The sequence below is a fragment of the Exophiala xenobiotica genome (genome assembly GCF_000835505.1).
Source record: "Exophiala xenobiotica strain CBS 118157 unplaced genomic scaffold supercont1.7, whole genome shotgun sequence".
Lineage (NCBI taxonomy): Eukaryota > Fungi > Ascomycota > Eurotiomycetes > Chaetothyriales > Herpotrichiellaceae > Exophiala > Exophiala xenobiotica.
In genome coordinates, this window is record NW_013562488.1 from 3,452,828 (window position 1) to 3,467,152 (window position 14,325).

The window sequence follows — 14,325 nt, forward strand, 5'->3', positions numbered from 1 at the left end:
CGCTCACATCATACATTCGGCAGATGGATCGTTCAGCAGGTTAGCCATCATTATAAACAAGCCGTTCTCGCTTCCTGCATCTACCGCCTCCGTGCGCCTCCCACAGCGATACACAGTACACCTTCAGGTAGTGAGTGCGCTTAGTGTAGCATTACTACTCCTGCGACCGGCGCAACAATGAAATTCCTCCAGCTCACAGCGCTCGTCTACCTCATCTCCTTTGTGGCAGCAGCGCCACCCTCCTCTGAGTTCAGCGACATCTCTGTCCGCGGCTCATCACCCCTCGAATCCTACAATGCGCTAGAAAAGCGCAAAGGTGGCGGCGGCGGTAAAGGAGGTGGAGGCGGTGGAGGGGGCAGCAGCTCCGGTGGCGGTCGAACAGGCTCAGGAGGGTCCGGTTCATCAGGCAGCCGGCCAGCATCCTCATATTCATTTAGCCCGAGCTCGAACACGGGCGGGCGTACGCGCGATGGCTCGGGCTCTCCGAAGACGTACGGGAACAGATACGCCGGTGGTGCCGTCGTGCCATATACCGCTGGCGCACGCTCTCCGACGAGAGGTATTGCGCCGTTCGCATTGCCGATCACGGCGCTCGCAATTTTCCCGGGACTCTGGTTGTACAGCAGCGTCTACGCATACCCATACGGCATAGGGTACCATTACTACCACGACGGGCGCAACACCACGAGCAATGTGACGTGCGTGTGTCAGCGGTACCAGGTGTGCGGCTGCGATCCGACGGACAACAGTACCTTCTTGAATCAGGTCGTGACGAATGGCACTGGTGGCGCGCCGGTGAACACGAGTACTGTGCGCACTGTGGACTACGGCAACGGCAGTGCAGCGACTTATATCAATGGGTCGTTGGCGAACGGCACTACGGCCAGTGGTGGCACGGATCCAAGCAACGAGTCCCAGATCAGCGCGGGCATGAGAGTCGCGATGGAAATGGGTGGTTATTGGGTCATGATCGCCACGGTGGTGTTGGGTATGTGGATGGCTGCCTAAGCTTGACAAGTTCGAATGGCCGTTTGGACGGTATAGTGACCACATGAGCATGGGTCAATACAAGGATTTATACGTATAGCGACTGGCGGTATCGATTCTTGGGAGGTTGGTTTCTTCGATATCCCGATGCGTTCATAAGGTTGTGCTGGATAGGAAAGGTTTTAGGTCGTTTACACAGCTTGCCCTGAGAAGCCTCGTTGCTTGCTGAAGGGGGGGGCATAGCGCAACTCGACTACTTTCTATTCGTTTTTGAGGGAAAGCATAGCATACATGAAGACTGTACATCTATACACAGACATACTCTTGTGACTGCCTCGCGATGGCATCAGTCAGAAAAGTGATGACGTAGAAATGTTTACAGTCCGAAAGCTCTCAGTCGCCCTCATGTTGTCGTAGACCAGGAATATGCTGAGACCAAGAAGGTGAGGAAAGAACTCGTCTGTAAGAGTCTGCAGCGTCTGTGAGAGTCTGTCACTTACTGCTGGTGTATTCGACAAGCAGCCCTAGCTTCTGCGCCCAGCCTCGACGGCTCATACCAAAAAGCTACCAGGTTAAATCAAGATGGACCACTTCGCACCACATTCCAACGCAACATTTGAAGGCTACTACTCCAAATTCATCCTCCCCTCCGGCTCGTCGCTATGTCTAATTGTCTGTTCGGTTCACAAAGCCAACACGCGCCCGCATATGGTCTCGTTCACATATGTGCCGGCCAAGCAAGACCAGAGGATCTACCAGCGAGAACTATTTCCCGAGAAAGGCGGCTTGAGTTTCGAAGCGAGCAGCAACCGTGATAGTTTTGTGCTCGATGTCCCGGGCATTGGGAGTGTCCATGTCAATCCCGATTCTACGACAACCTACGACTTTTCGTGTCCGGAGTTCACGTTTCATGCAACGACTACGACGAGAACGCCTTGGTCGAGACACGATGACACGGAGACACCCGAGTCATGGCTCGTGTATTTGCCCTTGCCACTGCATTGGCACGTCCATTCGCTGGCGTCGAGGTGTGATTTTGCTCTGAGCATTCCAGAGCCCGGAGTCATGGATCCACGGGACGGACATGGCGTGGCGACGGTACATCAGGAGAAAAACTGGGCGAATAGCTTTCCTAGCGCGCATATCTGGATACAAGCATACTCGGCAGAGGAAGGGCGTGGGTTCAATTGTGCTGGTGGGCAGATTTTGGGCATGGAAGCCTACCTGCTGGGATACAGGAATAGGGATGCTGATCTTGAGATTGACGTTCGACCTCCATTCGCCGTCAAGGTGCTAGGCATGTCGCCGTTTATGAGCGTGGATGTGGCTTGGGCGTCGAGGTCGTTTAGATTGTCTGTGCAGGACTTTCGCAAAAGGATCGAGGTCCACGCCTACGTAGAGCGCGAGGATTGGGATACATTCTTTGGTTTGAGCGCGCCGTTTTCAGACGGTCATCGGGAGAACTTTCTCGGACAGAGTCTAAGGGCGAAGTTGGAAGTTTCGGTATACTCGAAGAGCTGGCTTGCTGCGAGCTGGAATAAAGTGCTCGATGACCATTTCGATGGTGCTGCGCTGGAGTTTGGTGCTGGTTACTATCCACCGAGAGGTCAGCATTCAGTACCTTGAGGCGATGCAGAGCTTCTGATCGCTTTTTGCATAAACTCCAGCGACTGTACCCATGTAACGAAACATGAGATGCAAGCTTTTGATGTGCACGGTTGGTGGATGTATGCTTTGTTTGTCTTAATCCGTGGAATATGTACAAGCTCGATGGCAACGTTTACACATCTTCAATTTCATCACCAGCCTGGAAAGCCTACAAAGCGGTCAGTACTTTGTCTGAAGTCAATCACGCCTGGTATCTTACCCTAACAGCCCCTGCACCTCCCAGTTCTTTGTCCAGACCACCTTGAAATTCCATAGGCGTACTCGGTTTGCCAGGATATGTCATTGTCACCAAATAGCTCACGCTGAGGACACATGAAATGAAGAACCCCCACATCAATAAACCTCGACCTGTTGTCATGTGTGTGTAGTCTTCCAGAGCAAAGACGCCCAGGACTTCGTTGTCTTCATGCACGGGCTCGCCAAAATTTCGTCGTTCTTGCTTGTCGTCCCAGTCGGCGTAAGGATCTCGATGTTGTCTCTTGATCCGAGGAGGATTTATATAACCACCGTTCTGTATGTCTCATCAGCTTGTCTCTTGAACTTGGCTGCGCACCGTAACTACCATCTCTGGATCATCAATTTCCCCAACGGCCTTGTCGGAAGGGAAGTCCCCTATGACATTGCGCGGAATATCTGCTCTTTGACTCGCTGCGACTGAGAACGGAGCTCTAGGAATGCGTGGTTGAGGTCTGGCAAAGGCCCGGGTCGACCTGGTAGCCAGGGTCAGGGCTCGTCGAGAGAACATTTCGAGGGTGATTTCTGGGGCGAAAGGCTCCAAAGAGCCAGTAGCAGGTGTCGCAGTCTATGTCAGATCATGTAGTGCCGTTGAGAGGTGCAATGCGAGGTTGACGTTGATGATTGAGGATGAGCGGGTGCTGGGCATTGATTGGCGTTGGTGGAGTGAATAATACTCACCACCGAGCTTGGTAGGGTGCTGCGTGCGCTCGGGTGGTAGGGTAGAGAATGACTCTCCCAAGCGCAACTTCACCATATTCTTCTGCCACCTACCATTTCGACCACAGCCTAACTTCACCTTGCCGTCAACAAGTCATCTTGCGTGCAGTCCGCTTCAAACTTCGTAGGCAGACTCGACTCGATTCCTCGAACATTTCGACGGGCAAAAGGGCTATTCTATCTTCCTACTCGTGGAGTATGCTGGTCGCTTTTTTGCTATTGTTGTGAGGATCAATTTTGCAATGCCAGTAGGCGCAAATGCCGGACTCTCCTCCGACCGGCGACTTTCATCCCAACAACCAGGATCAAGGCACGTTTCATCGATCTCCTTGGACACCAACAACAACTTCGGCTAATGGCGACTCAGACGTTCGTGATAGCAAAACCTCATCCCCTCCTCGCCACCAAGATCCTTCGATCGAGCCTGATGACAATGACGGACCCCCATCTAAGAGACGGAAGACTGCAGAACACAAATCATCTCCAAGACTCGTGTCGCCTCCGTGGAAACGCGTCGCTGCAGAAGGTCCGACATCATTCGTCGACGGCGGTCGAAGGAAGTCAGGTAGAACCAATGTCGTGCCCCTCGAGTTGCAGCCGCAGTCGAACAAGCGGCACACACGCGCCGCGTTCGATAAGGTGAAGGCCGAACGCGAAAACCATGCAAAGCCTGTCTACAATGTCTCGGCTCGAAAGCCAAAGGTCGAAATTCTTGAGCCGACGCCCCCCGCTAAGCGCGGTCCTGGGCGTCCTCGCAAGAGTCATGGATCTGACAGGTCGCCTTCCATTAAGCGTGAAGTGGGGCCTCATAAGCCTACCAAGTCTGGGAGTGTTCAGAGACAACATCGTTCAGCGGAGAAACCACGAAGCAAAGAAATCGAAGACATGAAGGCCAAGATCGAGGAGCTTAAGAAACTGCGAGATCGCCTCAAATCATCGACTGCACCTCCGTCGAAGTCTTCTCGCCGCAATCGACAATACTCGCCCGTCTTCAACGAAGTGGAAGACGAGTCGGAACCCTACACGAATGGCGCGCTGGAAAGAGAGGACGATGATGCCTCGGTCATGTCTACCGAATCCACAATGGCGGCCCCGGATGTCCCTCTCACCTTTAAGAAAGTGACTTTTCGCGTCCGGCTACCAGACCCAACTGTTTCAACACCTTCAAATATCCCGCCGCCGAAGAAATATTCATCATTCGAAGAGTTCTTAGAGCGGGACGAGTTGGAGCCAAGGGCTGGTGAGGACATTTTGAGTCCGCAACTGATCAAAAAAGAGGCCGCTGTCAGGAACAGACTCTATAAGGCGCTAAAGAGTGGAAAGGTCTTTGACAAGCATCTTACCGACACATTGCCGGACAGACAAGATGAGCCAAAACGACAATATGCCCACTTTGATCATCTCCTGGCTCATGTATCTCGTTTTAGGTTTCTTCTCAGAAAGGAAACGCAGGACCATAGGCGAATGGCACAGGTATTGGCTCACGAGGCTAAGAAGTACGTGGAGGAAAAGCAAAAGCGAGACAAGGTCAAGAGCCCGCAAGAGATAGAGCAGGAGAAGCGGGCGGCTGCTATTGCTTCTTATCGCGCTGTTGTCAAAGATTTCGATAAGCTATGGGCAGCAGTGAGGGCCGAGGTCGACCTCCTGCGCCAGAAACAATACGAAGAAGAGCAGCAAGCCCAGATGAAAGGTCACCTTGCACGAGTGCTGGATCGCACCGATCAAATGTTGAGTCGAGCGGCCGATCAGGAACAGTCTCTCATCGATAGCGAGACAGATGTTTCCACCAATGACTTGACCGAAAGCGAGTCTGAGGACAGCGAGCAAATGTCAGAGAGCGAGACAGATGCGGATTCGGAACCCGAAACCGGGGATGTTGATGCAGAAATGTCGGTCGAAGAACTGAAGCGCAAATACGAGAGTCTGCCAGATGTGTCCGTCGATGAAGGTCCCTTTACTGAAGGTGATGACGAGACAAATCTGGAGCAGTCCGAAGAAGATTCAGATCCTGAAACGGAGATGGATAGCGAGTTTAATACCGACGGGTCGGATGCGGAAGAAGAAGACGATGATAATGCCGGCGAAGGCAGCGAGGAAGATGTGCGAGGTGGCCTCTTGTCATTGTTTACGAAAAAGGAAATCGCCGGCATGGCGCCACAGTCTGAGGATGGTGAGCCTGTCGAGGAAGACGCGAAGCCAATTCTTTCTCCTTCAGGCGAAGAGCTGGAAGACCATGAGATGCAGGATGGGGAAACCCACTCGCAGTTGCAGGAGTCACGGCAAGCCGAGGCTGGGAAAGATGAGACTGGAGCGGGTCATGCCAGCGAACAGCTTGAGAGTCCACAACCCGATGCATCCCTTACTGCACCTATGTCCCGGACGGATGACGAAGACTCAGTAAGCCAGGAGCCCAGCGCACACACTTCACCACATACAACCGCTACCAAAGTATCAGAACCAGAGTCTGTATCATCTATCGATGCATCTGCTGAAACTGCAGTCATACCTGCCACGCCTTCCGAAACAAAGCCATCGATCAAGACACCAGTCCCCAGCTTGCTGCGTGGTACTCTTCGGGAGTATCAACATGAAGGTCTTGACTGGCTAGCAGATTTGTATGCACATGGGAGAAGTGGTATACTAGCCGATGAAATGGGGCTTGGCAAGACTATCCAGAGCATTGCATTACTAGCACATCTCGCTGAGGTCTATGAAGTTTGGGGTCCACATCTCATTGTTGTGCCCACCAGCGTCATTCTCAATTGGGAGATGGAGTTCAAGAAGTTTCTACCTGGCTTCAAAATTCTCACATACTACGGCAATCTCGAGGAAAGAAAACAGAAGAGAAGAGGCTGGCTGGCTGATGATAGTTTCAACGTCTGTATCACTTCTTACCAGCTTGTCCTGCAGGACGCCAACTCCTTCAAGAGGAGAAGGTGGCATTACATGATCCTGGATGAAGCCCACAACATCAAGAACTTCCGATCCGAAAGATGGCAGACGATGATGACTTTCAACACGAGGGCTCGACTTCTGCTAACAGGAACCCCTCTTCAGAACAACCTGACGGAACTGTGGTCGTTGTTGTTTTTCCTCCATTATGGACAGGAAAACCAGGGCGAGGATGACGCATTTGCCGGACTCAAAGAGTGGTCTGAATGGTTCAAGAGGCCTGTGGAGTCGATTCTGGAGCATGGCCGCCAGGTGCTCGATGAAGAAGACAGAGAACAGGTTGCAAAGTTACACAAAGTCATTCGGCCGTTCCTTCTTCGAAGACTCAAGGCCGATGTCGAGAAGCAGATGCCGGCCAAGTACGAACACGTCGAGCTGTGCCGTTTATCCAAACGCCAGCGGCAATTGTACGATGGCTTCATGTCGAGAGCGCAGACAAAAGAGACCCTAGCCTCTGGTAATTATCTGTCCATCATCAACGCGCTGATGCAGCTTCGAAAAGTCTGCAACCACCCAGACCTCTTCGAGACACGACCCATCACCACCTCATTCGCAATGTCACGATCCGCTGCAGCCAACTTCGAGATCAAAGATCTTCTTGTACGTCGGAAGCTGGTACAGGATGCTTCAAACGATCTAGATCTCGATTTCTTGCGGCTGGCCCCGATATCCAACGAGAACATGTCCATGCTAGAAGTCATGCAAACTGCTGGACGCCACGCATCTCACCTTCTGAAGGCATTGCGAGAGTCGCAATATCGAAGGACTTCTCAGGATTCCAGATGGCATGGCGAAACCCGTGCTGGAGTTCTTGGCTCATTGGAGAACGTGGGAAGGAAGGCAAGAATTCAAGAGCTTGATCGGACGATTTATTACGAAGCATACCGTCATCATGAGCATCCAGTGTATGGCCAGGGCTTGATTGAACGGTTGACTGTCAACACAACCAATGCTTTGCTGTCTAGGATTTCTCCTCTCAAAGTCATGAGTAAGAGGTGGGATAAGCAGATGCCGGTGGAGTCATTTGATTTCGTGCAATCGATTGAGTCAAGGTCAGCACAGATGGAACCTTTCGTCGAACAATTTGCCTGTGTCACTCCCGCTGTGGTTGCTACAGATCTGAACATGAGTGCCGTGACCGAAGCTGGCGCTATCGCGATCAGAGCAGATCCGTCAACATGGCGACGCGATCCCTTCCACCAAGCCAGGATGAAGCTATCCATAGCTTTCCCCGACAAACGACTACTGCAGTATGATTGTGGCAAGTTACAACGATTGGACAAGTTACTGCGCCGACTACAAGCTGGAGGTCATCGAGCACTTATATTCACTCAAATGACCAAAGTTCTGGACATTTTGGAGCAGTTCCTGAACATTCATGGACATCGATACCTCCGACTGGATGGTGCGACCAAAATCGAGCAGCGACAAATTCTGACGGATCGATTCAACAACGATCCTCGCATCTTGGCCTTCATCCTCTCATCACGATCCGGTGGCTTGGGTATCAACTTGACAGGAGCAGACACAGTCATCTTCTACGACCTCGATTGGAATCCTGCGATGGACAGACAATGCACGGACCGGGCGCATCGTATCGGACAGACACGCGACGTCCATATCTATCGGTTCGTGTCTGAGCATACGATCGAATCGAACATTCTCCGAAAAGCCAGTCAGAAGCAGATGCTGGACGATGTTGTGATCCAGGAAGGTGACTTCACGACGGATTACATGAACAAGCTCAATTACCGGGATATGCTTGAGGATGCTGGCGAAGACGACGCGGCTGGACTTGCGATGGATAGAGTACTTGGGAATGACAAGACGAACATTGCCGTCTTGGAACAGGCAGAAGATCAGGAAGATCATGCCGCCGCCAAGGTCGCCGTCCGAGAAGTCCAACATGCCGATGATGGTGATTTTGAGGACAAAACAGCCTCGGCGACTCCGAGGACGAATGAGGCCCAGACACCTGGTCCGTTTGCTGCGACCGAGACGGCATTAGCGGAGACACAGAAGGACGCTGACGCGTTCCATGACATTGACGAATACATGGTCAAGCTGCAGTCGTGGTTGATGAAAGACGTCCCACTCGGGCCTGGAAAAGAGAGACGGAAAAAAGGAAAACGACGTGATGAGCATCGAGTCAGGAGAGCAAGGTAAATGGCATGCAGGGTCCGCCTTGCGATGATGGAGGGACTTTTATCACCTTTTAGCTCCTGTTTCGGAGTATGTATTTTGGTACCTGTAAAAATAGCATCACCAAGTTAGGCTTGGACCATGGCACAGAAAGCGTGGCAGTCGAAAACTTGGAAGACCGCACCAGAGAGAGAGTTGGTCTGACTAGACCAGTGTGTACAAGAATATAAAGAAGATAAGATGAATCAACCACAACCTTCTAGAATTCTTGTTCGACGCGATATGCCGCTTTGACGAGCCGACTACTGTAGCCTCTTGGGCAAAACGTGTAATGAAGCTCGCTTAACCAGAGTGCAAAACAGCTGCAGCTTGGATCGGCGAAGCAGCAGTTGGGTACCTGGACGGCCTTGACGGGTACCTGGGGCGGGAGTACCTCCATTGCCGCTTTAAACAGGAGGCCCGCTTACCACACAAATTGTCCTCGCTGCTGTTTGTAGTCGAATGACGCGCTAGCGCTATATTACACGATTTACCCCATAAGACCGTAAGTACGGCGGCTCGTTACTCCCTTATCACTCCCATCATTCCAACCATTCAGTCATTTGTAACCGATCTCTCGGATTCGACCTTCGACCTCAACAATGGTCTTCCATGTGGACTTCCCAAGTGACATCTTTCTGGATGATCATCTGTCGACTGTCGTTGCTGTCCACGCTGGTGGCATCGCCGCCACCCTTTGTTCTCTTCGCGGGCACATGGTTCCCCTTTGGAGCGTTCCCTGCCACCCAGATTCCATACTTAGGTTCTGCATTCACGCCAGTTCCCTGTTGACTCGGCACAAACGCCTCTCTTCCCTCGCTCTTGTCGACCGATTTCAAATTCGATAATTGATAGTTGCCAGGACCAGTTTCGAGGCCGTAACCACTACCATATCCACGTCCGCTGCCGGATGTCCCGATGCCACCGAATTGGGTGTTGAGATTGTTGACAAATGACTGGATGGTCGGAATGGTGGCAGAGATAAGGGAGTAATTCAGCTCCGTCTGTGTCCATACAATGAATAAATCATCCTGCAGGGTTGGATCTGCTGCCCGACCAGTTGCGTCAAATGTGCCGATACGGAAACCGATGGCGATGATCAAGCTACCAGAAGCGTTAACAAAGTCCAGGAGCATATCCTTTGCATACAACAGTCTCATGGGTAAATCGTGTAATATAGCGCTAGGGTGCCATTCGACGACAAACAGCAGCAAGGTCAACTTATGTAGTAGGAGGGCCGCCTGCTCAAGCGGTGCCCAACTGCTGCTTCGCCGATTCAAGCGGCAGCTGTTTTGCATCCCAGTTAAGCGAGCTTCATTACACGATTTAACCATGAGACCGTAGGTAGTACGCTCATCATATGGGACATACCCTAACCGGAGACCGAATGTGCCAACAACCACTGCCTTGTTCGAGATGGTTGTGTTGAGATTCCAAACCAGCATGACAGTCATGAGAACCAGGGCAATCTCGGATAGGATATCGAAGGCACTGATGACTTGAAGTCGGAGAAACTATACGCACAGACGGGGTCAGTATCTATCCTAAGTTTCGGGTATATGTATGTCTCACTGATCCTGAACAATTTTGGCCAACGAGAAGCCATGGCTGTGAGAGATTGCATTGCAAGGAAACAGCCAGAGTCGAGGCAAATGTCCATGCTGCAATGAGCCCTACCCCAGCATGGAATACCAGCCTGTGGTGCTTGATTTGTGTCAGGCGCAGTAAGAAGAAGCTGACCGAGAGTTTTGACAACCCGAGTATCACCACGACGAGAATCTGAACAGTATAGTATATCTGTTCCAGAGAAGTCAACAACAGCCATGTATGAAGAACAAAACTATTCCGTACCTTTTGAACCGCATCCTGCGCCTCCTCCTTCAACAGCTCTAGGGACTTCCCGAGGCCTTGATCACAGGCCTTGAATAGGATGGACGACTGAACGATGGTCAACCCCTGCAAACTCCAGTCAGTCACAGCTCGAGACATTAAAGTGTTGGGCTGGGCTCACCGTTGCAACTGCAAGGAGAATGTCGTCCTTGCCAATGCTCCGGTTGTTTGTCCATCGGACGAAGACTCTGATGGCACCAAACATCAAGGACCACGACAGACCTAGTGCTGTGGCTACGAGGATCCAAGCTGTGTGATCGTGCTCGGTGACCACTGCAAATGGGGGATAATATCCTTCCGGTATATCAACCGTCAACGTCGATTCAGCCATCTCTGTGAAGTGCGGCAGCTGCAAGACTGGAGAGCACACGACGTGTCAAGTGTCAAGGCCAGGAGGTCTGAAGGAGAAGCAATTGTAATAGTCTCCCACGCTCGCCAGAGACTACATGATGCACGCCAATTCCTCATCGAGGATCTACGGTTGACAGGACGTCTCCGTAGTGTGACCACTTTCCCAACCCATGCATTTCACCTGAAGCCACAGTCTCATCCGCTCCTTTCACGCGGAGATGCACATCGGGATCAGGGGGTTCTTTCCAGGCCAAAAACCCCTACTCGCCCCGTTCTCTTCTCGAAATGACAGCCCTTCCATGACAGTACATAGTACTTTGCACCTTTCTTGGCTTGGGCTTAGCTGCTCGCTATCACTCAGGTTATGGCCAGACCGATCAGAAGTGATTGAGATGGGGGGCCTAAGGTGTTGATTTGAAGCAGCAGTTCGCGTTCACCAGGGTCCTTGTGACTTGGCCACGCCCTCAAGCATCTCTTGTTGCAAGAGCGATTCCACCGTTTACGAGAGGTGAGCAGTCAACGCCATCACGCCAGTTGCAGCATTGGATCCGTCAAGCACCCTGAGGGGATTTGTGGCTTGCTTTTTTACGAGAGGATTCGACGCTTCCGGACCCTTATGATTGGGCCAAACGAATAATATGCATGCACAGCACGCCTGCCAGTTGTCTCGGCATGTGAAGGAAGCCTCTTTCTGACAAGCGACTCCATGCTTCGATACACGTTTGCCGGGAGGTTTGCGCTACCTTGATACCTAGCGCATGGACATGGTTCGGGCCTCCCGGACCGGCCATTAGGGACCCTTTAGCGCTCAAGGACACCGGTCTAAGAGTCTTGGCTCTGCTTAAGTTGACAGCCACATGCCACGGTACAGACAGCCCTGCTCAGCATACGAGACGAGATGGTGGACGCGAGAAAAATTGTGAGGTCTGACCTGGGGGTAACACCCCTTCCAAGTCACTCATGCACACTGTATATTGATGGTGGGTTACAGAAGCATGAAAGTTATGCCTTCCAGTCTCGCGGAGGGGTACGGCTATTGTTTATGATACGTCTACCTATCACGATTAGGAGGACATCGTTTCAAAAGTCAAGAATCCTTCTGATGAGACCGGGGTCCTCTTGGTCAGACAATGCCACTTTTCATGCCCAGAGGCTCGCCCGCCATTTGCGAAAGCGTGCTGTAAGCTACTGCAAAGCCCTCGACGGAATCGACAGCTTCGGTTCGAGCAAAGAGCAGGCTTGATAGGGTGACCTGGGTGTGGCACCTCATAAGACCTATCGACCCTTGCCGCTCCTTTCTGCACAGAACTGCTCTCGACATTTGTGTTTCTTTCTGATTCTCTAACAGTTCCGCAGTCACCATTACTGCACCATCTCCGCGATCATGAATGCAGACAAGGACGTTGTTGTGCTGTCAGAAGCCCAAAGCACACCCCAGTGGTCACAGCCCGGAGAGAAAGATGTCAATGAGCCGGGCAGCGTGCCCGCCAGGTACAGAGGCACTGCGACCGACAAAAGAGACATGAGTGTGATGGGAAGAAAGCAAGTTCTGCGAGTAGGTCTCACAGCTCTGTGACCATGAGATGAACCATATTAACCCAAACCAGCGAAACTTCAAGTTCATCACTATGTTGGGCTTCGCTTCGACAGTGATGGCTAGCTGGGAGATCTTACTGCCTCTGTTCACATTCGTCCTTACCGATGGGGGCACCGCGCTGCTCTTCTGGGGGTTTATTGCCGTCGTCATTGGCATGCTGTTGGTATATGCAAGCATCGCCGAAGTCGCGTCCATGTAAGGAAAAAGCAGTCCGGTTTACAGAAACGAGTTGAACAATCTATTGTCAGGTCTCCTACGGCTGGTGGAGCGTATCACTGGGTTTCAGAGCTTGCACCACCCAAGATACAGAAAATTTTGAGCTACATAGTTGGTAAGTCGGGTAGATGTTTGTGGTGCTCACCTTCCCTGACATGGATACTCGCAGGCTGGCTGTCATCGATTGGGTGGCAAGTATACCTAGCTGGTGTTTGCTTCATGGTTGGCACGGTTATCCAGGGTCTGATTGCTCTGAACGTTGAGGGCTACGTCTGGCACAACTGGCACGGAACATTGCTTTCAATCGCCGCCATCTCGTTCGCCATTATTTTCAACACCGTACTGGCCGTGCAGCTGCCCTTGATCGAAGGCATCGTTCTTATTTTGCACTTTGCCGGTTTCTTTGCCATCATTATTCCGCTCTGGGTCATGGCACCACGTTCCAACGCGCATGATGCGTTACTCGTGTTTACCAACAATGGCGGCTGGTCGAGCACAGGTTTATCCGCCATGATAGGCCTGACAACGCCTCTCTCTGTGTTGATTGGTTACGATTGCTCGGTCCACATGTGTAAGTCGACCATGCTTTCCAGGTCTGAAATCGACCGGCTAACCTATATGGGCGTATAGCTGAAGAGATCTGGGACGCGTCTCTGACGCTCCCCCGCGCGATGATGTGGTCCGTGGCTGTGAATGCCACTTTGGGCTTCCTGATGGCTGTGACTCTGATCTTCACTCTTGGAGATATCGACAGTCTCTTCGAATCGGTCGCCAGACAGCCATTCATTCAAGTCTTCTACAACGCAACTCATAGCCTCGGAGGGACGAATGCCATGACCGCCCTGGTTATCATTCTACTTGCGTCTTGTTGTGTTAGCGAGGTTGCCACTGCCAGCAGACAGCTCTGGTCGTTCGCTCGTGACGGTGGGCTCCCTGGGTCAAACTGGTTGCTACGAGTGAGTTACGATTGCAACCAACCAAGTGTTGACACTGACACCTTATCAGGTGACTCCTGGATGGAATATTCCGCTGCGTGCGGTCTCAGTCAGCTTCGCCGTGAGCTCTCTTCTATCTTGCATCAACATTGGCTCTGCCACAGCACTCAACGCCATTAACAGTCTTGGGGGCTGTTCGATCTTGACGTCCTACTACATCACGATTGGTTGTCTGATATGGAGAAGGCTCAATGGTCCGCCTTTGCCGTCTCGAAGATGGTCGCTCGGGAAGTACGGCTTGCCGATCAACATCGCGGCTTTGATGTTCTTGACACCTTTGTGGTTCTTTGCTTGGTGGCCGTTGTCAACACCGGTGACAGCAGAATTCATGAACTGGAGTTCCACAATGTTCGCGGGCACGATTATCTTTGCAATGGGCTGGTATTTTTTGAAGGCTAGGCATATCTACACTGGACCCGTTGTTCTTGTCAAACGAGAAGAATGAAACCTCCGGCGGCGGCTAGAGCACACTTACAGGAATGCTTCAACAATGTATACTTCTCTCCAATAGTAAAAGTGTTAGTTCGGCGGTTC

At 51.8% G+C, this 14,325-nt stretch overlaps 6 protein-coding genes across 7 annotated transcripts; 4 read left to right on the forward strand and 2 right to left on the reverse strand.

The window, feature by feature from the left end:
• Positions 1–177: 177 nt before the first annotated feature.
• Positions 178–1,008, forward strand: PV05_11992 (uncharacterized protein; the record flags this gene model as incomplete). The annotated part of the gene is made up of 1 exon (XM_013455532.1): positions 178–1,008. One exon carries the CDS (start codon positions 178–180, stop codon positions 1,006–1,008), a length of 831 nt encoding a protein of 276 aa, XP_013310986.1.
• A 561-nt stretch (positions 1,009–1,569) lies between these two features.
• On the forward strand, positions 1,570–2,613 carry PV05_11993 (uncharacterized protein; the record flags this gene model as incomplete). The annotated part of the gene is made up of 1 exon (XM_013455533.1): positions 1,570–2,613. The coding sequence occupies one exon, from the start codon at positions 1,570–1,572 to the stop codon at positions 2,611–2,613; it is 1,044 nt and encodes a 347-aa protein (XP_013310987.1).
• Positions 2,614–2,641: 28 nt separating this feature from the next.
• On the reverse strand, positions 2,642–3,561 carry PV05_11994 (uncharacterized protein). Its single transcript, XM_013455534.1, has 3 exons — positions 3,218–3,561; positions 2,855–3,166; positions 2,642–2,803 (listed from the first exon to the last, which is right to left on the reverse strand). The coding sequence occupies exons 1-3, from the start codon at positions 3,398–3,400 to the stop codon at positions 2,768–2,770; spliced, it is 531 nt and encodes a 176-aa protein (XP_013310988.1). The 5' UTR covers positions 3,401–3,561; the 3' UTR covers positions 2,642–2,767.
• Positions 3,562–3,670: 109 nt separating this feature from the next.
• On the forward strand, positions 3,671–8,953 carry PV05_11995. 2 transcript variants are annotated; one of them, XM_013455535.1, is made up of 2 exons: positions 3,671–3,919; positions 3,977–8,953. In XM_013455535.1, the coding sequence occupies exons 1-2, from the start codon at positions 3,868–3,870 to the stop codon at positions 8,725–8,727; spliced, it is 4,803 nt and encodes a 1,600-aa protein (XP_013310989.1). In that variant the 5' UTR covers positions 3,671–3,867; the 3' UTR covers positions 8,728–8,953. The 2 variants fall into 2 exon arrangements, with proteins under 2 accessions (XP_013310989.1, XP_013310990.1); XM_013455536.1 differs by having other exon boundaries at positions 3,671–8,953.
• A 385-nt stretch (positions 8,954–9,338) lies between these two features.
• On the reverse strand, positions 9,339–10,963 carry PV05_11996 (uncharacterized protein; the record flags this gene model as incomplete). Its single annotated transcript, XM_013455537.1, has 4 exons — positions 9,339–10,256; positions 10,435–10,539; positions 10,594–10,698; positions 10,754–10,963. 4 exons carry the CDS (start codon positions 10,961–10,963, stop codon positions 9,339–9,341), a joined length of 1,338 nt encoding a protein of 445 aa, XP_013310991.1.
• A 1,055-nt stretch (positions 10,964–12,018) lies between these two features.
• Positions 12,019–14,269, forward strand: PV05_11997 (uncharacterized protein). The gene is made up of 6 exons (XM_013455538.1): positions 12,019–12,538; positions 12,591–12,775; positions 12,829–12,911; positions 12,966–13,367; positions 13,427–13,752; positions 13,802–14,269. Exons 1-6 carry the CDS (start codon positions 12,368–12,370, stop codon positions 14,234–14,236), a joined length of 1,602 nt encoding a protein of 533 aa, XP_013310992.1. The 5' UTR covers positions 12,019–12,367; the 3' UTR covers positions 14,237–14,269.
• Positions 14,270–14,325: the final 56 nt, after the last annotated feature.